The 19,615-nt window shown below is 45.0% G+C and overlaps 1 protein-coding gene across 24 annotated transcripts in view; it reads right to left on the bottom strand.

Moving 5' to 3' along the window:
• ryr1b (ryanodine receptor 1b (skeletal)) overlaps positions 1–19,615 on the bottom strand; it is a 113,817-nt gene that overhangs the window by 26,201 nt on the left and 68,001 nt on the right. For 9 of the 24 annotated variants that reach the window (XM_069186441.1, XM_069186440.1, XM_069186443.1 and 6 more), the window contains 16 exons: positions 17,824–17,994; positions 17,527–17,586; positions 17,072–17,206; positions 16,844–16,956; positions 16,358–16,454; positions 16,039–16,145; positions 15,219–15,270; positions 14,759–14,827; positions 10,912–11,011; positions 9,297–9,376; positions 8,888–8,964; positions 8,344–8,417; positions 5,279–5,296; positions 2,518–2,598; positions 1,433–1,521; positions 11–139 (listed from right to left, as the gene is read on the bottom strand). In XM_069186441.1, coding sequence (XP_069042542.1) covers positions 11–139; positions 1,433–1,521; positions 2,518–2,598; positions 5,279–5,296; positions 8,344–8,417; positions 8,888–8,964; positions 9,297–9,376; positions 10,912–11,011; positions 14,759–14,827; positions 15,219–15,270; positions 16,039–16,145; positions 16,358–16,454; positions 16,844–16,956; positions 17,072–17,206; positions 17,527–17,586; positions 17,824–17,994 — 1,452 coding nt within the window. Of the gene's footprint in view, positions 1–10; positions 140–1,432; positions 1,522–2,517; positions 2,599–5,278; positions 5,297–8,343; positions 8,418–8,887; positions 8,965–9,296; positions 9,377–10,911; positions 11,012–14,740; positions 14,828–15,218; positions 15,271–16,038; positions 16,146–16,357; positions 16,455–16,843; positions 16,957–17,071; positions 17,207–17,526; positions 17,587–17,823; positions 17,995–19,615 lie in introns of all 24 variants that reach the window. The other 15 variants (XM_069186426.1, XM_069186428.1, XM_069186422.1 and 12 more) reach the window with 3 other exon arrangements.

Raw genomic sequence — 19,615 nt, forward strand, 5'->3', positions numbered from 1 at the left:
CTGTATTTACCTGTATGTACTCTGTCAGGCTGTTGAACACCTGTTTGGCCACGTTCATGGCTTTGGAGAAGTTTCTCTTGCCTGGCTCATCAATGGTGTCTTTCCCAGAATAATACCAGTAGAAATCACTGATAGACTCCTGCAAAGAAACATGATAGAAAAGCTTGGTGTTACTGTATTACAGAATGTATAATGAAGTCACTGAAGATACACCACGGGTTCACTATTTACTTAAATGGAATGATAGTACCAGGAAACAGCATGGTGTTTAGTGTGGTTTGGTTATTGTATACTGTAAGATATGACAGACTATTAGTGTACCATAGTGATTATTAATATTTCTCGATATGTGGGCATCAGTGTGGTGTTTGTGTTAGTATGGTTGCATGTAATGACAAGAATTCAGTGCTCGTCAATTGTGGAGAAATTGTCAGTGTGTGTTACAGCCCCTATCAGTCAGTGTGAAGGAGGGTGTGTATCAGGGTATGTGTGAAGGCGTCTAGAATGACATTTTTCTATCTTGGATATTCCCCCCACCACCAGCAGAAACATGCTAGTTGCAGATTAGGTATTTAGGAGTGAGGGAACTCAAACTATGAGCTAGTCTTTGAGTTTTTATTTTTCTGCATTTGCCTGTGTGTCAGGGCCTTGCTGTATTGGTGACTGCGAGATATCTGTGACATATTGGTGACTGCATCACGGCAGGCATTGGCGTTTGCCCTGGTGATGCCAGCAGTGGAGGTGGAAGTTACTGTCAGGGCGATGATGCCATTATCCTCTGTCAGAGGGCCAGGGTCTGGGGAGACTCTAACACCCTCCCTATAGCTCTCAGCTGAGGAACAGAGAGTATCTCTGCAATGCCACTACCACTCTCCCCGCAGCATGCAGAGGAGTGAGGACACTGCACCACAGGGCTGACGATGCTGTCAATGCTACCGGATCCACCGGAGGGGGGAGAGTGTCGCTGGACTGACAGTGACAGTACTGGCCCTACCATCCTCCAGCAGGGTGACCACAGAGGACAGTGTCAACAGGACAACTCCGCTCTCCCAGGAGTGTCAAACAGATAAAACACCTGTACTGACCCTGTGGGGTGTGGTGGGGGGTCTAGGGCTGCTTCTGTGTGACCCCTCTACATAAGCTTCAGCTGCCCTGCCACTAGAGGTCATCACAGATTCGCATGTGGTGAATTTAACTGGTGAAGGGTGAGAGTCACCTTCTCACAGGAGTTTCATTTTGACTATCAGCTTCGGTTTGGTATATAAAGGGATTCAAGCAGATAAATTAGATATTGTCTTTAGTGTCTACTGCAGAACTGCACAGTATGTTACTTTGCGCTGTTGCATGTCCATGTGCTCATGCCTCATGAGCAACTGGACGCCTGAACACACGGACCATGTGTTACTGTGGCAGTGTGGCACTGGGTGTGTACCTGGAGCCGAAGCAGGTAATCCACAGTGCAGATAATGATGTTGATAGTGGTGGTGTTCCCAGTCTGGGTCCGCAGGTAGTTTTGGAAATCTGCTCAGACACAGACGCACATGTTCAGGTGTTTATACATACACAAGGACTTCCCAGTCACTCCTGTTATTAACTGTTTTTTGACTCCATCAGAATTTAATTTGACATCAGGTGAGAACAGACTCAGAACATTTTTAGTTTTTAGCTGTAGACTTCATCTCAACAGTCCACACAGCACCAGCCTTATATTTGTTAGTGCCTTTTCTCAGATTTGGTCTTTACCAATGTAGCTCCACCTTCACATACTGTTTTCAAAAGTGCAACGAACCGAAGGCAGCGTACTAACGGGGGATGCTCTTGTTGTTAGTATACAGCTCTGTACTAAACTAGTTCACAAGGTACATATCTATTGCTACACACTTGGCTGCTGAAATTAGTCTCCAGCTATGTAATGGTGTTCTCAGCTTCATTGAACCAAATGTTACAGCAGCTACAAACTTAAAAGAACATTCTCGCATGAAGTGCAACAAACCTGGCACATGAAACTGCATAAGGTTCATAGTATTGTGTATATATTGTGTAGCCTATCATAAAAAACAAATTACCAATAAGTACAGGATGAGTTTGTTTCTGTATCATTCATCAGTGAAATTTAAGCCACTGTGATACACTGCAACTTCAGCAGCTGTACTGGTTTTGTGGTGCACTGAAGTGGATGGTACAGTTAGTAGTTACATGCTCTCATCTGGAGAATTTTAGTACCCATACATCCATACAAGACCCCTTCAGTTTCTGCTTGGTAGAATGGCAGTTTCCTTCTTAGTACTATACTAAGTATGGGATCAGCTGGTCCCCAGTTTTTTTCATTGCAATTGAGCAGGCAGCGGAGGATGATCCTGAGACAGTACCATACAGTACCATACTAGTTATTACACGTTAGTACATACAATTGACCCATTGAGCTTATGCTATAACATGGTCTGAATTTTACTCAGAACCCCTTAACTGCGGCAAAGACACACTGTCCACGGTGTAACACGGGGCTCACACACGCACCATTATTGTGGCCCTCGCACAGCAGCTGGAGGAAGCGGAACAGGTCGCAAGTGAACTCATCGTCCGCCATCACCTTCTCACCTGGAGAGAGAGTGGGACAGAGTGATGCACTAGGAAAGACAGTGGGAGACTTGCAGACAGAGAGAGAGGGAGTGTGTGTATGCTACACCATGACCCCAAGCATTTGCACAGACATGTCAGTGTGTCTGCATGAGAGGTCTTGTCTAAACCACACTCCCTCCTTCCCTGTCCCCAGCGGTCAGTTACTGTTAGTAAGATACTCAGTGAGCACTGAGGACGGTGCTGTCTGTCCGTCGGTCTCAGAGCAGAGAGACAGCACCACCCCAACCCAAGATAAACTGTTCACAGGCAGCACACAGTCTCATACACAGCGTTCATTGTTCCCCTGTTCCTCAGCGGTGGCTGGAGGTAAAAGCTGATGGGGAAACGGATTGCTGATGTGTTGCCAGCCATTGGCATGAGAATCCTCCTTGACAGAGAGCGGAGCAGTGAAGAGCTGTGCGTGAAGGACAGTTGATATTGGGCCAGTAACACAAAGAGGCAGAGAGTCAGAAAGTCCAGACGTGAGGGTTAAGTCCCACCCTAACAGTTTATTGTAGATACACACAATCACAGACAGACGCTCCTGCAGCCTGGAGCCAACAGCAAGGAGAGAGAGAGAAGTGTGGTTAATAATAACAAAAATCGTATAGACAACAGCATGGCTGAGCTGGAGAGGTGGCAATACCGTACATGAGCACACACTGATACACGCTGACCGAAAGACAGGAAGGCAGGCATGAAGACACACAGTGACGCAGGCAAAGACGTGCTTCCAGATGGACATACACAGTGATACAGAGATGAAACATGCTGGCAGACAGACACAAACTCTCAGACCTGCTTGGACAGACACATAAACATGCACACTGAGAGAGAGACACAGATACATACTGTACAGTATGTACATACAGATGGACACTGGGCCTGCTGGTCCTTACACTGCAGATACACGCTCATGCAGGACAGACCTACTGCACTCCACTAACTGCACTTAACTAGTATTAACATCAGAACTAGTAACACCCCTTGTATAATCAGTGTCAATGACATACAGTGTTAGTGCTGTCTTGTGATCACTGTCTGTAGCATTAACAACAGAATTACTGTAATAACACTAGTGGTATAATCAGTGTTAGTGGTGTCTTGTGATCACTGTCTGTAATATTAACATCATAACTACTGTAATAACACCACTGGCATAATCAGTGTCAATGACACACAGTATTAGTGCTGTCTTGTGATCACTGTCTGTAGTATTAAATACAGAACTACTGTAATAACACCACTGGTATAATCAGTGTTAGTGCTGTCTTGTGATCACTGTCTACAGTATTAACATCATAACTACTGTAATAACACCAGTGGTATAATCAGTGTTAGTGCTGTCTTGTGATCACTGTCTGCAGTATTAACAACAGAACTACTGTAATAACACCACTGGTATAATCAGTGTTAGTGCTGTCTTGTGATCACTGTCTGTAATATTAACATCATAACTACTGTAATAACACCAGTGGTATAATCAGTGTTAGTGCTGTCTTGTGATCACTGTCTGCAGTATTAACATCATAACTACTGTAATATCACCAGTGGTATAATCAGTGTTAGTGCTAGTGATCACCGCAGGATGCTGACAGTGAATCACACACAGTATGGCTGTGATCTGATCTCGATTACTTGCAGGGGACACAAATAATGTGTTTGTGGGGCGCTGTGGAAATAGCACCCTGACCCTGCTGAGAGACCCTCCTCTCTGTTGGCTCTGCCAGTCTGGGCACAAGGACTCACCTGTGGTGTGACTCAAGAGAAGCGATCAGACAAAAACACAGTTGATTTGTTTCTTTTGCTCACTTATTTTTAGTTGGCCAGCCTATGATGGTTTTTTTGGAGTTACAGTAGGTCTGTGATGTTGCACTCAAACCAGAAAAAAACAACTTTCAAATTACTGTCCATTAACTGAGATAGTTAAGATACATAATGAATTAATCTATTAAAATCAATTCATTAATTCTCCCTGCAGGAGTTGCGTTATCTAAATCATGTTATTTAATTGCCATCAGAGCAATGCTCAAAATTAGAGAGGTCATTTTTAGAAGCACGCAATTAATCAAACCCAAAAAGGTAAATTAATTAAAATGGTTAAACATTTGTTTTTTGTCTAGTTGGGATTGATTAGTCATTTTGATCATTCTTAGTTGAATCAAAAGTTAAAGGTATTAAAAACACCATTTCATTGAACAGCAATATCAAAGCCAGTTTTTTCTCCTTCCTTTGAGTGCACAGTGAAATGCAGATGATCTCTGTGCCATGACACAGCGAACAAAATGGCATATACAGTACGAAATAAATTTTAGAGTGAAAAGATGGAGAGAGAGCAGAAAAGGGGAGGACAGGGTTAGTGAGGAAGAGGAAGGAGACTGCGCGAGGGAGAGGAAGGAGAGTGAGTGAGGGAGAGAAAGCACAGAGTGAGTGAGGGAGAGGAAGGACGGGGTGAGTGAGGGAGAGGAAGCACAGGGTGAGTGAGGGAGAGGAAGCACAGGGTGAGTGAGGGAGAGGAAGGACAGGGTGAGTGAGGGAGAGGAAAGAGAGTGAGTGGGGGAGATTAGGAGACAGAAAGGAAGGACAGAGTGAGAGTGGCAGACTGAGGGGGAGAGGGAGGGAGAAGAGGAAGAGTGAAAGGGAGAGAAAGATTATTTACCACGTTCACGCTGGATGACTGAGCACCGGGGAAGGAGGAGGAGGGAGAGGGAAGGAGGGATGGAGCAATGGAGGAGGGGGAGAGAGAGAGAGGGATCGTGAGTAAAAAACAGCAGGAATCCAGGCGAGGCACGGGAGATTACTGCTACTGAGACCACAAGAAAATAAATCAACCACCCAACAAATTAATAAAGGAGCCTGAAAAAAAATATTGACAGAAGAAAGGAGAGAAAGCTATACAAATTAGTGTAATTTAAATTACTGAAACATAATTAAAAGGTGAGAGAAAATTTAAAAATATATATATAAACACAAAAGCAGTCCATAATTAATCAATTAAATAACTAAATCAATCACCCATCTAGCTAGTGTTGAGTGTGATTAATGGTTATTAAAGATGAGTGTGGCCCTGTCCCTGTTGCCTCACTGGCCCACCACAGCCCAGCCCTACAGGTAGTTTCCAGTGCCGAGCTCCAGTCACAGCCTTAGAACCACACAATAAATCTCCCCACACTCAAACCCTAAACCTCATCCTGACCTCCAATCCACTCCTAAACCCGACTTTTCAGGCTAGCACTTACTCTTTTCCTAATACCCACACAAACCTTCACCAAACATCTGACCTTGACCTCTGTCCCCGCCTTAACCCCAAACCCTTAAGTATCTCATCCCCTAACCCTAATCCTAAAATCTAATTTATTTTATCCCCTACCTTAACCTCGAACCCTAACGTATCTCAACCCCTACCCTAACCCAGAGCCCTAAAGTATTTCTGTACCTTATCCTAACCAAACTCCCTTAAGTATCTCAATCCTTACCCTATCCCAGAGCCCTAAGGTATCTCAGCCCCTACCCTCATCCTGAAACCTAACATATCTTATCCCCTACCCTAACCCCGAATCTCATAGTATCTCAACTCCTACCCTAACTCTGCTCAAGATTACGGAACAATGTACTACTTTAATAATGTAATACTTTAACAAAGTGTTTTGCTTTCAGTTCAAGGGCAAATGTAAAATCCTGTCTCAAACTTTCAGGAGCAATGGAGCCATAGTGCCACCCTTGCAGAGGCAGACATTAATTGTGATTGAACTTCTTTTGCAGATGTTTCACAGCTCCTGGCTGAATAAAACCCTAGAGTTCCATAGAGAGAACTAGATAGAGGATATACTGTAGCTAGTTCAGAGCTAGACTCTCAGAGCAGAATACTGCTGAAGAGTATTCTTGCTAATACACTACAGCATTGAAGACTATCTAAATTAAGAGCTGGATGAAGATTACTTTTCAGACACATTCAGACATACTGTATGCTGAAATATATTTGCACTCACTATTAAGCAGAATAATAGGAGACCTTTATATAACATATTGGTTACTCTTACTGGAAAGAAAGAAATGTTGGAAAACATAGAAAGTTCAATTGCACAGAAAGAGCACAAAACTAAAATTGTTACTTTTGTTCTTGTTCTGCATTTGACATATGTCAGGCTGTAGCGACCGCTCACAGAACTGCTGACGATGACAATGAAAAAGCCTCAGACATGTTTTCTGTTGTCTTCTTTTCTGTAAAAGGCTCTGGTTTCCTACAGAGTGAATGAAGGAATATCTCTTCCAGCTCTCTTCCAGATGTGGTTTTTCAGCAGAGTTGACAAAATTGGGTGATGATCTTTGTAAAATCACATTTTTGTTCCGGGCTGGTTCATACTGTAATCCTGTAGTCCATAGATCACTGGTCCAGTCTGTGTCCTATTGTAACCCTACAGTCCAGAGATCACTGGTCCAGTCTGTGTCCTATTGTAACCCTACAGTCCAGAGATCACTGGTCCAGTCTGTGTCCTATTGTAACCCTACAGTCCAGAGATCACAGGTCCAGTCTGTGTCATATTGTAGCCCTACAGTCCATAGATCACTGGTCCAGTCTGTGTCCTATTGTAACCCTACAGTCCAGAGATCACTGGTCCAGTCTGTGTCCTATTGTAACCCTACAGTCCAGAGATCACTGGTCCAGTCTGTGTCATATTGTAGCCCTACAGTCCAGAGATCACTGGTCCAGTCTGTGTCATATTGTGACCCTATAGTCCAGAGATCACTGGTCCAGTCTGTGTCATACTGTAACCCTACAGTCCAGAGATCACTGCTCCAGTCTGTGTCCTATTGTAACCCTACAGTCCAGAGATCACTGGTCCAGTCTGTGTCATATCGTAACCCTACAGTCCAGAGATCACTGGTCCAGTCTGGGCAGTGTCATATTGTAACCCTACAGTCCAGAGATCACTGGTCCAGTCTGTGTCGTACTGTAACCCTATAGTCCAGAGATCACTGGTCCAGTCTGTGTCATATTGTAACCCTTTAGTCCAGAGATCACTGGTCCAGTCTGTGTCATATTGTAACCTTGTAGTCCAGAGATCACTGGTCCAGTCTGTGTCATATTGTAACCCTATAGTCCAGAGATCACTGGTCCAGTCTGGGCAGTGTTATATTGTAACCCTTTAGTCAAGAGATCACTGGTCTAGTCCATATCTTAAGCCAGCTGTCTCTGGGATTCCCAAAGTGGTGGCCTGCTATTAGTTGAGAACTTCTCAAGCTTGGAGTGTTAGACCTGGTCAAGGTGTCCTCAGCTTATCACACGACAGTGCCTTCCTGTAACTGTAGTATTCCAGGTGGTCAAGGCACATGTTATTGAGAACGCAATGTTGTTTTCTTCTCTTCCACATTGGCACAGAGCCTGGTTTGTGGCAGTGAGCTGAGATGATGAAATTCATGAGATTCCACATTGAGAAGGGCAAAGAATGAACTCTCTATCTTAATAAGCAAGTCACTAAGCTCACAAAAGAGTCTCAGATAAATGAGGAAACAGCATGTAGCATGTAGCTCATTCCCAGCTAACAGGATCCCACAGGAACTGAAGCGGCTGTGGTGCTATGCGCATCATGGACAAAATGGCACAGTAACAAAATGCCCTCAGCTTCAGTGAGACCTGGTGTTGCTACAAGTGCGGGAAGAGTCAGTGCCTCCTTTCACCCACCCAAACCCTGCGTCTCCCCAGTGTGTGTGGCCCAGACTCACTCGTGCCTTCCTCTGAAACCATGCCCAGCCCCTCTGCCTTGTTCTGCCTCTCGAAAGCATTCAGGTCCAGGACACTGTCAACAGGATGACACATAGAACACTGTCAGGTACTGCACTGCACACTACAGAATAGTACAGCACAGGCAGTTTCATACAGTACATTCACAGACAGCCATTATACATACACAGATAAAATGATTACTGTAGATTGTGCCTAGTCAGATTTAATAAGTCACTGATTAATCTAGTTTGAACTGATTTTAACCTTATAGTCACATTTTAACCTTATAGTGCAGAAATCACTACTCCAGTCTGCATCATATTGTAGCCCTACAGTCCACCAGCTTTGTCACCAGTGGTCTCTGGACTATAGGGTTACAACATGTCACAGACTGAACTGGTGATCTCTGTACTATAGGTTTACAATATGACACAGTCCAGAGATCACTGGTCCAGTCTGTGTCCTATTGTAACCCTATAGTCCAGAGATCACTGGACAAGTCTGTGTCCTTTTGTAGCCTTATAGTCCCATGAGTACACTTACCTGCAGGTCTGCATGAGTGCCTGGACACTCTGGAAAAAGCCAACTTCCTTTTTCTCCTTCAGGTAGTCCAGCATTTTCTACACAGGGGTCAGACAGACACATTAGCCAGAAATTAAATTCCTACGACACACCTAGCCCTACTGTACAGCTTTTCCTGAAGAAATTCATAATGATATGCTACCAGAACCTTTCTATTCCGTAAATTATTGTGGTGGAATTATAGTGAACTTTCCTTTGTTTCTTCCTGTCAATAACGAAAACCAGATAAAAGAAGAGCTTTGCTTTGAAGGGACGGAAGTATCGAGATTGCTCACATTTCCCTGTGTTTGACACAGATCACTGGGTTGAAGGATAATTCAGAAATAACAAAGTAGTTGGCTGAGAGAGGGAAAAGAGAAGACTCATTCACCTGCTGCACCTCATTGTTCCCCCCGTTGAGAATGGAGATACCCAGCTTGAGAGTGGAGGACACCATCATCCCAGTTTCACCTGGAGCAGGAAGAAAGGTAGTGTGGTGAGCACATGTGTGTCACACAGTGCAGTGTGTTGTTGTAAATGCAGTGCAGTTAGAACAGTGCTGTCTGTAGTTAACAGTGCAGTTAGAACAGTGCTGTCTGTAGTTAACAGTGCAGTTAGAACAGTGCTGTCTGTAGTTAACAGTGCAGTTAGAACAGTGCTGTCTGTAGTTAACAGTGCAGTTAGAACAGTGCTGTCTGTAGTTAACAGTGGATTTAGAACAGTGCTGTCTGTAGTTACAGTAACAGTGGATTTAAAACAGTGCTGTCTGTAGTTAACAGTGTATTTAGAACAGTGCTGTCTGTAGTTAACAGTGGATTTAGAACAGTGCTGTCTGTAGTTAACAGTGCAGTTAGAACAGTGCTGTCTGTAGTTAACAGTGCAGTTAGAACAGTGCTGTCTGTAGTTAACAGTGCAGTTAGAACAGTGCTGTCTGTAGTTAACAGTGGATTTAGAACAGTGCTGTCTGTAGTTAACAGTGCAGTTAGAACAGTGCTGTCTGTTGTTAACAGTGCAGTTAGAACAGTGCTGTCTGTAGTTAACAGTGGATTTAGAACAGTGCTGTCTGTAGTTAACAGTGCAGTTAGAACAGTGCTGTCTGTAGTTAACAGTGCAGTTAGAACAGTGCTGTCTGTAGTTAACAGTGCAGTTAGAACAGTGCTGTCTGTAGTTAACAGTGTATTTAGAACAGTGCTGTCTGTAGTTAACAGTGCAGTTAGAACAGTGCTGTCTGTTGTTAACAGTGGATTTAGAACAGTGCTGTCTGTAGTTAACAGTGCAGTTAGAACAGTGCTGTCTGTAGTTAACAGTGTATTTAGAACAGTGCTGTCTGTAGTTAACAGTGCAGTTAGAACAGTGCTGTCTGTAGTTAACAGTGCAGTTAGAACAGTGCTGTCTGTAGTTAACAGTGGATTTAGAACAGTGCTGTCTGTAGTTACAGTAACAGTGGATTTAAAACAGTGCTGTCTGTAGTTAACAGTGTATTTAGAACAGTGCTGTCTGTAGTTAACAGTGTATTTAGAACAGTGCTGTCTGTAGTTAACAGTGCAGTTAGAACAGTGCTGTCTGTTGTTAACAGTGCAGTTAGAACAGTGCTGTCTGTAGTTAACAGTGGATTTAGAACAGTGCTGTCTGTAGTTAACAGTGCAGTTAGAACAGTGCTGTCTGTAGTTAACAGTGCAGTTAGAACAGTGCTGTCTGTAGTTAACAGTGCAGTTAGAACAGTGCTGTCTGTAGTTAACAGTGTATTTAGAACAGTGCTGTCTGTAGTTAACAGTGCAGTTAGAACAGTGCTGTCTGTTGTTAACAGTGGATTTAGAACAGTGCTGTCTGTAGTTAACAGTGCAGTTAGAACAGTGCTGTCTGTAGTTAACAGTGTATTTAGAACAGTGCTGTCTGTAGTTAACAGTGCAGTTAGAACAGTGCTGTCTGTAGTTAACACCCTGTAGTAAGAACCATGTTGTCAGTAGTTAACACAATACAGTCAGTTAGAATAGCGGCTGAAGTACCTTTACAGGCGCTGATCATCTGCAGTACCATCTCTGATGCTCCACGGTTGTGCAGTCTGGCTTGTTGATACAGGAGCCTCTGCTTCTCCATTTCCTTTTCCTGAAGGTAGAGACTATGTTGTGAAGCTGTCCAACTGTCCACACAGCCTCACTCTCCCTGCATCTCCCCACCCCCCTCCTTTCTCCTATCTTAAAGCTGTCTTCTACCCTTTTCCTTGTCTCTCCTGAAGACTTTCTCTCCTCTGTCTCCATCAATACCCTCTCCTACCCTCCTCTGCCATCTAGTCCTCCTCTTCCCTCCTCTCTCCTCAACACTCTTCTCCTCTGTCTCTTATCTCAGAACAGTCCCTCTTCCTGTTACTCCTGAACACTACCCTTCCCTCTGTCTCCATACTCTGTGCTCTGTCACTAACCACAAAGAGCTATGGGGGTATGGAACAAGCTACACAGCCATAATCGACCTTTTCTTCCAAGAAATGGCTGGATGAGATTCTCACAACAATCGGCTACTGGCTATCATGTGAGCTAGATGAACCAAATGGTCATTTCCTGTTTCTAATCTTTCTTATGTTGATCTTTTGGTCCTCTCCATTGCCCCCTCTCTCTCATCTCAGGAGACTGTGTCCTGTCTTTAGCTGAGCTAAAGCTAGAGCTCTATACTCCTCTGAAGCCCCTCTTTTATCTCTTCCTCCCTGTTGTCACCTGACCTGCACCATCTCCGTGTCTGCCTGTCCATTACTGTCCCCCAGTAACCCTCTCCTACTCTTCCTTCACCGCCTTCTCTCTCACAGGTATATTAGTCCAGGAGTCGTCACTTTCTTCTCCACGTTTGCCAAGAGCAGCAAACGTTAGACTACAGAAAACAGGCCTATGGTCCCTGTGCAGTCTGCACTGTGATGGAAGATACTGACAAGAGTGCCTGTCTGAGTGAAGAACCCAGGGGGCGCCTGGAGGAGCTGGTCAGATCATGGAACCATGGAACAGTGATATCTCAGTCACGTACAGATAGCACCACAGGGAACACATTCACAGACAGCACAAGTGGGCCCTTCCTGCAGTTGTGCTCCTTACAAACCAGCAGGGACACAAACGTAGGTCCCACTGAGCTTACATACTGTCCCCGGCACCTAGGGGATTGTGTGATTGTGTTCCCCTTCCCCCTTCTTCCACTGCTTCAAGGTCAATGATCTTCACCATACAGTTGTCTGAATAAGCCAGCTAATTTACAGGCACCCTCTGGATCATTACTTCTATTCTGTCTTTTGAGCTCTCAACATTTACAAGTCAATGGACACAGAGCTCAACTCTAAGAGGAAGATGGAGACATGTTGTGCCCCATAGCTCCCACTGGAATTGAGATTAAAAAACTACCAAAAAAAGCGAGTTGGCTTTTAAAGTTATTGAAATATAATTGATCTGATTAAGTCAGATCAAACTGTCAGCTGTCAGCTGGCTCACTGGTCACATTGAGCTGTTACTCTGTCTTGAGAAGATCTTGGTTTCACTGTGTTATACTGTACATATTTAAACAGCATCTGTGTCTCCCTCACAAACACTCCTCTGCTGTCCTGTTACCCTGAAGAACTAGAGGACATTACAGACACAGGACGAATAAACAGAGACCCCAGACCAAATAACCCATGCCATACACACCTTCCAAACACACACCACAGATAACCCTACCCAAACACCTTACCCCAAAGACACCCCCCAGACTCACACCCCCGATAACCCTGCCCAAACACCTTACACCAAACACACACCCCAGACACACCCCCCAGATAACCCTGCCCAAACACCCCACCACAGAGCACCCAAACCTGAGCCGCAAGCACCTCAACACCCACCTAAATCCCATCTCAGCCTGCCTGTGTGGGAGGTCTCCTTTCTGATTACTTTCGCTTCAGTGCTCACAGGACAATCAGAAAGACAGGCTGTGTGATCTCCTCTCCCCAGACCAGGCCCATCCAGGTTACTTCTCTGTCGGCCATGCGCTCACAGACAGCTTCACAGGAGCCACGGCCAGCGTGACCCTTTATTATTTCAGCACATGTACTGTATACCCCCAGCCAACGTGTGAGCAGCCCTCACATCAGGCAGGCAGAGCCTGAACCAGACGAGGTTGAGAGGTGCCCTCAGACAGGGTGGCCTTCAGCTGAGGCTGTAAGGAGGGTGTGTAACTGTGCTTGGGACTGAGGTGAACTTTTCACCATCTGACTGATTTCCAACAGGATTAAGGTCTGGGAATGTCCTGGTCAGGGAGGGTGATGCCCTCTTGTTTCCTGCTCCTCAAGCCATTAACGCGGTGTCTGCCATTGTGTCCATTCATACCGATAGGGGGACTTCCTAATATTTTGGCCAGTGGGTGCTGACATGGCCCTTATGAAGCCAGGGTATGAGCATGATGAAATCTGGCACAATGAAAAACTTAACCTCGAGCAATAATCTGGAAAGGCCTGGTTTTGGGAGAGCATCACAGGTACTGTATTTGGACTGTGTGTCGATGATGTGCAGAGATATTGGTGTCGGACGAGAGGCGCAATGTTTTACTGTAGTCCTGGGTCATTATACTGGGTGAGTACGGGGGGGGGGGTTAATCAATCATCTCGCAAATTAATTAAATATCAAAGAGGGTGAGCAAGGACACTCAAACTACTCAAAAGAAAACTCAATGAATAAAGAAAAAACAAACGCACCACTCAATCAGTGAGCGATCCATGTACTGTATACGTGAGTACAGACACACTTAAAAAAATTAAATCTATTGCTGAAAACTAGAGAAGTGACTAACACTTTCTTAGTCAAGAACCCTCCCATATTAAAACAAGCACTTTGTGGGACTGGTCTTCTATGCCTGTAGTAACAATGGGGCCATATCTTGACCTGATCCGTCAGGTCTCAAAAGGTAAGCAAGGCTAGGTCTGGTCAGGCTGGGATTGTAGGCCTCTAAAGGAAAACCAGATTGCAACAGTAATTGGAGTGGTTAAACCACTAGATGGTGCTTTTCCGTCTGGAGCAGAATTTTCCCTTTGGAGCAGTCAGTATGGAGACCGGGGACACTGTTATGCAGGAGGTGCACTCAATGGAGGTTCTGACTGTATGTCCAGTAAAGGCCACAGTACTGTTCTGAAGAGTCAAGGTGTTAACCCTGGTGTCTTCACTAAACACCCTGGGCTCCCAGAGTCTCCCGCTTCACTGGTGTAGCAATTCCACACTTCTGCACTGATCCACAGTGTAGGGGGGTGTAGGCAGAGATGCCTTCCTGCATCATCCAGGTGGAGCTACGCTTCAATAGTGGATGAAGTGGGTCCCATCCTGTATGTAAAATGCTTTAGGACTACTCGGGATGAAAAGCACTATTTAAATGCAATTAGCATCTGAGTTAGACCTTGCGTGGTGAAGATAAGGAGAGGGACTGCAGTTCTGGACAACTTATTTCAGGCTCCTGCAAATCTGAATGCTCAAGACACATCCCAGACAAAGATAATACCTGCTCTGCTGTCGAGAGAGCTCAAGGGACTGACATCCTTTTTATGAGCTCTTTCAAGCCATACAGTATGCCCTGATTCCACACCGCGATGCTGTGTCTCAGACACCTTCTTTGTATTATGGGTGCTTGTTTTAATATGGCAGGGCTCTGTAGCACTAATACTCCTACGAATAGTAAGAATAATCTGATCAAACCACAAAACAAATGCAAAGATAGAGAAAAATGAAAGAACGACTGAGGGCGTGCAAGGTGCAGACGGGCGGAGCTGGCTGCAGGCTCTGGTCACAAGGTGCGTCGTGGCGCGTGTCTCCCCTCCCCCGGCCCCTGGCTCCCCCATACCATATCTGCCTGTCGCACCTCAAAGGACAGCTCCTCGCCCCCCTTCTCCTCCTCCCCCTCTTCGTCTTCCTCACCGATGTGGCAGCTCTGAAAATCACAGAGTGATTGGCGCACGGGCAGACAGAGCGCGAGGGTCAGCCATACAGAGTTAAAGAGACAGGGACGGGAGAAAGAAAGACAGAAAGAGAAATTCACAGTTCACGTACACAAGCACATGAGCAGATGCACACAGACAGGGAAAAAAAAGAGAACACCATTAGGCCCAGTTTGTCACTGCAAGACAGAGGCAACTCTGACCTCAAAATTACTAATCAACCATAAAAATCAACCTCAGGTGGACTCACAAGGCTAATCATGCACAGTTAGAGCACTGTGCAAAGACAAATAGGAGCACCTACAAACAGTGATATCAACTAATTCCCTCCCTCAACGCGTCTCTAACTCACTCGATCGCCTGCTACCAGAAAGAAGGACTCACCTTTGCCATTATATCGGCATAGGACATGTACAGGTAATCCACATCCAGTTTACTGTGGAGAGAAGCAGAGAGAGAGAAACGGGTAAAGGTGAGGGAGTGTGAGATGGTGTGAGAAGGACAGAGTGTGTCTGGGAGAGAGACTGATCGATTCCTTGTCAGTGCAGTTCAGATCTATCCGAAGGATGTCTGATCACAGCATCAAAAGTCTCTCTTCCAGTTCCTGCCTTTATGACTTCAGCTCCTTGGAATCAGTGGTTTCTTTACCGTTCCATTGAGAGGACTCTGGCTGCAAAACAGTCCCCACCTTGATCCAAATAATGTCCTGCTGAGACTGCCGAAACATCTACCGCTATGGAGATCTATATGTTGTATATACAGCATTCAGAAATGCTTTGGCAATCCTGGTTTAACTTTGTAGAGCTAGTTAAGCACAGCTGAAACGAACTTCATGTCAACAGTATATGACCAGCAGCAGAAGCAGGAAAAAGCCTTGCCCAGTCACTCCAGCAGGCTCCAGCGCAAGGTCTGTGATTTTCATGACGGGTGACAGGGAGACAGAGACAGAGAGATGACAAGACACTCATCTTGCATAACTGTGTACTATAGAACAACGTAACTGAAAAGTGAAGTTTTCATTCTATGCCTGACACTGCGCCCTCCTGTCTCTCACGAGTTCGAAAAGAGGAGGTTGAAAATTCTAGCCAATATTTCAATGATCACGTCCACAGATATCACTTATGACGTCCAGATGTCCGCGGACACAGAGCTCTTCTTGTAAGCGGAAGAGCAGCTCCCCTCTGGGAGGGAGAGGTCGTCTCACCTCTTTTCGGTGAGTGCGGTGCGGCTGAAATGCAGGATAAGCTGGTGAAGGGGGTCCGGCTTTGTCTCCGTCTCCTCCTCCTCTTCCTCCTCCTGCTCCATGGATTTCTTCCCCAGAGAGAGAGATTTACACCTTGCTGACAAACTTCTCATAGCAGTGCAGTAAAGAACACAGCACAATATGGTACAGAGCAAACTGCGTATTTATACTGCAGTTTAGTGCGCTGAAGTGCATAACAGTACTGTTCAGTAGTTTTACTGAAATTTTGCTATGCAATATAGTCACAGCACAGCACAGCTCATTACAGCAAGGTACTTACAGACAAATCATCGATCATTCTGTCCTCGAAGGAGTACCCCTCTGTCTCAATCCACGTGCGCTTAAACCCCTCCAGGAACATGTTGGATGCTCTGTGCCTGAGGGACAGAAAAAGATTGTAACATGTGGGTTTTGCAACAGGTGGTTTATAGTTACCCTGCAGGCAGAGGAGTGTGCAGTGGCCTTGGCAGATGAACAGATGAATATATACAGTAGTTATCTGAGCAGGTTTGAATATAGTTACAGTATTTGTGTAGGTTAACATTAGTTACCAGGACAGGTGGGGCAGTACAGAGTCCTGATCAGTTAATGTACAGTGATTTTACATTTACTCTACCTGGACAGGTATGAGTATATTTTTCTGGACAGGTGGGCATACAGTATACTGTATCTACCTGAGCAGGTAAGTGTACAGTTAACAGGGTATGTGAGTATATAGCTACCCGTTCAGATTAGCACATACTGTATACAGCAGTACTGCAGTTACCTGGGTAGGTTATAGAGAGGTGTCATCCTGAAACATGCAACCACTGCTCGCCGACGCTGTTTCGACAGAAGTTTGTGCCACACTGCCTTCTTAGACTTGAAGGGGTGTTCCATCTGGCCGAAAGGGAGACAGAGACCGAGGGAGAAAGGAAATGGAGAGCATCTCAGTGCTGTGTCAGTGTCTGAGTGCTTTCGGTGTGTCAGAGTGTATCAGTGCTGTGTCACTCACCACCTCAATATGATATAGCACAGCTGCCACCTCCTGCACCCTCTTTACCACCTTCTCTGGGTCCTCAGCGTCCTCTGCCTTCCCTGACATCTCCTTGTACAGAGCCATCTGCCAGCGCATGGAGGGGTTATCCACCTGGTGGGGGGAGAGGGGTAAGGCACAGTGTCCCAGGGCCATCACAGCCAGCACCTCACACACCAAGACACCCAGAGACACAGAGACACAGAAAAACACTAACACAGACAAAGGCACAGACACGTACGAAAAACTGACGCATAAAGACACAGACATCAGTACAAAGATAGAGACAGACATAAAAACACACACAGGGCAGTGAGGCAGACACAGACAGAGAACAGACACACATACTGATAGATTACCAATACTAGGAAAACCTAAACTGGCAACTAAATGCACACTGTGTGTTAACTTGGCAGGGTGACAGACACACTCACCTTGCCCTGAAGATGCAGGTTGTTTTGCAGGAACTCTCTCACCTCCTCATCAGTATCTTTCTGTCAGAGACACAGAGGGAGAGATTTACACAAATAAATCCTGAGACAGACAGGTAGAGATACTGATGACTCACTGAAACAGTGATGACAAGCTGATAAATACACACACACAAATAAACAGTATGGTGCAAAAAGACTCAGCACTGAAAGAAGTGACACAGTAACACGGACAGTCAAGTGGCTACAGTATGTGGTGTGTGGGTGTAAATCCTCCAGCAGACAAGGGGCGCCCCTCACCAGGGCGTAACGGGTCTTGGCCACATTGATAAGCTCCTGGTCGGCAGGGGAGCACATGTTGAGCCCAATGGGTAGCATCTTCTTTAATGCGGCCACAATCAGAGAGGTCTGCACTGAGTAGCGATCCCCCCGCCTCTTCTTCTTGGTACGCTCCTGGTCCGAGCCGCCTGACTGCAGAGAAACACAGGGTTCAGAGCCGCGGCTACTAATACCGAGGCAATGCCAAAAAACAACACAGAACGCATACACGGGGTATTGCAACGCCACGCTTGTATTGCACAACAACAATCCAATTGCAAAGTACAAAACTGTACTCCACCATCAAACCACAGGCAGCCCAGTTTTGAACCAACTGCAAAACAATCAACCAAACTACACCCAAACCAAGAACAAATACTTCATCCTAGTATTGATCCTAATGTAGTATAATATTATTCAATATTGAATTGAGTTCCAAAACTACTGTTCTGTATACCTATTACTGAATAACACAACCACTCCTCCATGACACTAATACCATCTCTCATCTAACAAATGTATCATGTAATCAGAGCCAAAACCTTTTGACTCATGCCTAAACCTTACCAGGAAAGATATTCCTTTTATACAGAACATATACAGTACTGCAAGGATTACTGGATGGTGCTCGGTGTCAAAGCAACACAACAGTACTGCTTAGTAGTAGTGTCCCTTGACTTAATCTGAAAATTACAGCTCTCTGCACTGACCAACACTGACAGTTAAATAATTTCTTCTTTTGGTGCATTTCACTTAAAATCTTTAAAATCCTTTAACATTATCATCCGGCTGAGCTGATGCTGAAGTTGTACTAAATTAAAACACCTATTCCTATTAGCCTGTTGAGAATTGAAACAAAACAACCAGTTTAGTACCTGATGCAGACCTTAAAAAAGGAATTCTCCCAAAGTTTATTTCTTTTTAAGAAATCCTCTTACCTGGGTGTCATTGTGAGACGTTATGACATGAACACTCTTGTAATTCAATTAAAAGACACTGCAGAGAAAACCCTGGGGAGGTGTGGAACAGGCGGTTTTTGGCCACCAGCTGTTTAATCATACAACGAGGACTGCTTCGTGAGAAGAAATGATAATAATTCAAAAGAAAGAGATTAAAAGTGTTTGAAGGCATGCTAAACAGTGAATTTTTATCAGGGGGTTATTTGTAATCTGGTATATTCTGTGTGTGCATAACCTGGGTGTGGCCCGGCATTACTGTATTCACACACAGTAAGATAATCACATTGGTGAGACTGGGCCCTTAGAAGACATTATCACGGCAGAGCAGTGCGCAAACTCTGCTCTTTTACCATGTTTTTACTGTGTATTTCATCCTGATTCATACTTCTCTGGCCAGACCCTGAAAAAAACCCTGATTGCCTGATACTGTCCCAGTCTGGCACAAGGCAATGACATACCACAGTGTGGTAAAAATAAGACAGATCAGTGCACAATGCAGAGGGTGAAACATGAGGGAAAAAAAGAGGAAAATCACCAGGCAGATTTACCACGGTAAGCTAGCCAGAGCTCCAGGTCAAGTAAATCTAGCCGGAGTCACACAGCACAGCCTGGAGTTAGTAGTCACTAGTCCAGAGAGCGGAGACCAAAGAAAGCACATATCTACGAGGCAGCACACACTGAAGCTCAGGATTACAGCTCCTGTCCTGATCCCACATTATTTATTCTCTCTCTCTGTGTCTCCTGTTCTATTGTGTACGTTTACTGCTGAAAGATAGTGTGTGATCTTCTCTCTCTCTCTCTGACTGCCTCCTGTC

Source organism: Lepisosteus oculatus, chromosome 3, assembly GCF_040954835.1.
Source record: "Lepisosteus oculatus isolate fLepOcu1 chromosome 3, fLepOcu1.hap2, whole genome shotgun sequence".
Taxonomy (NCBI): Eukaryota; Metazoa; Chordata; class Actinopteri; order Semionotiformes; family Lepisosteidae; genus Lepisosteus; species Lepisosteus oculatus.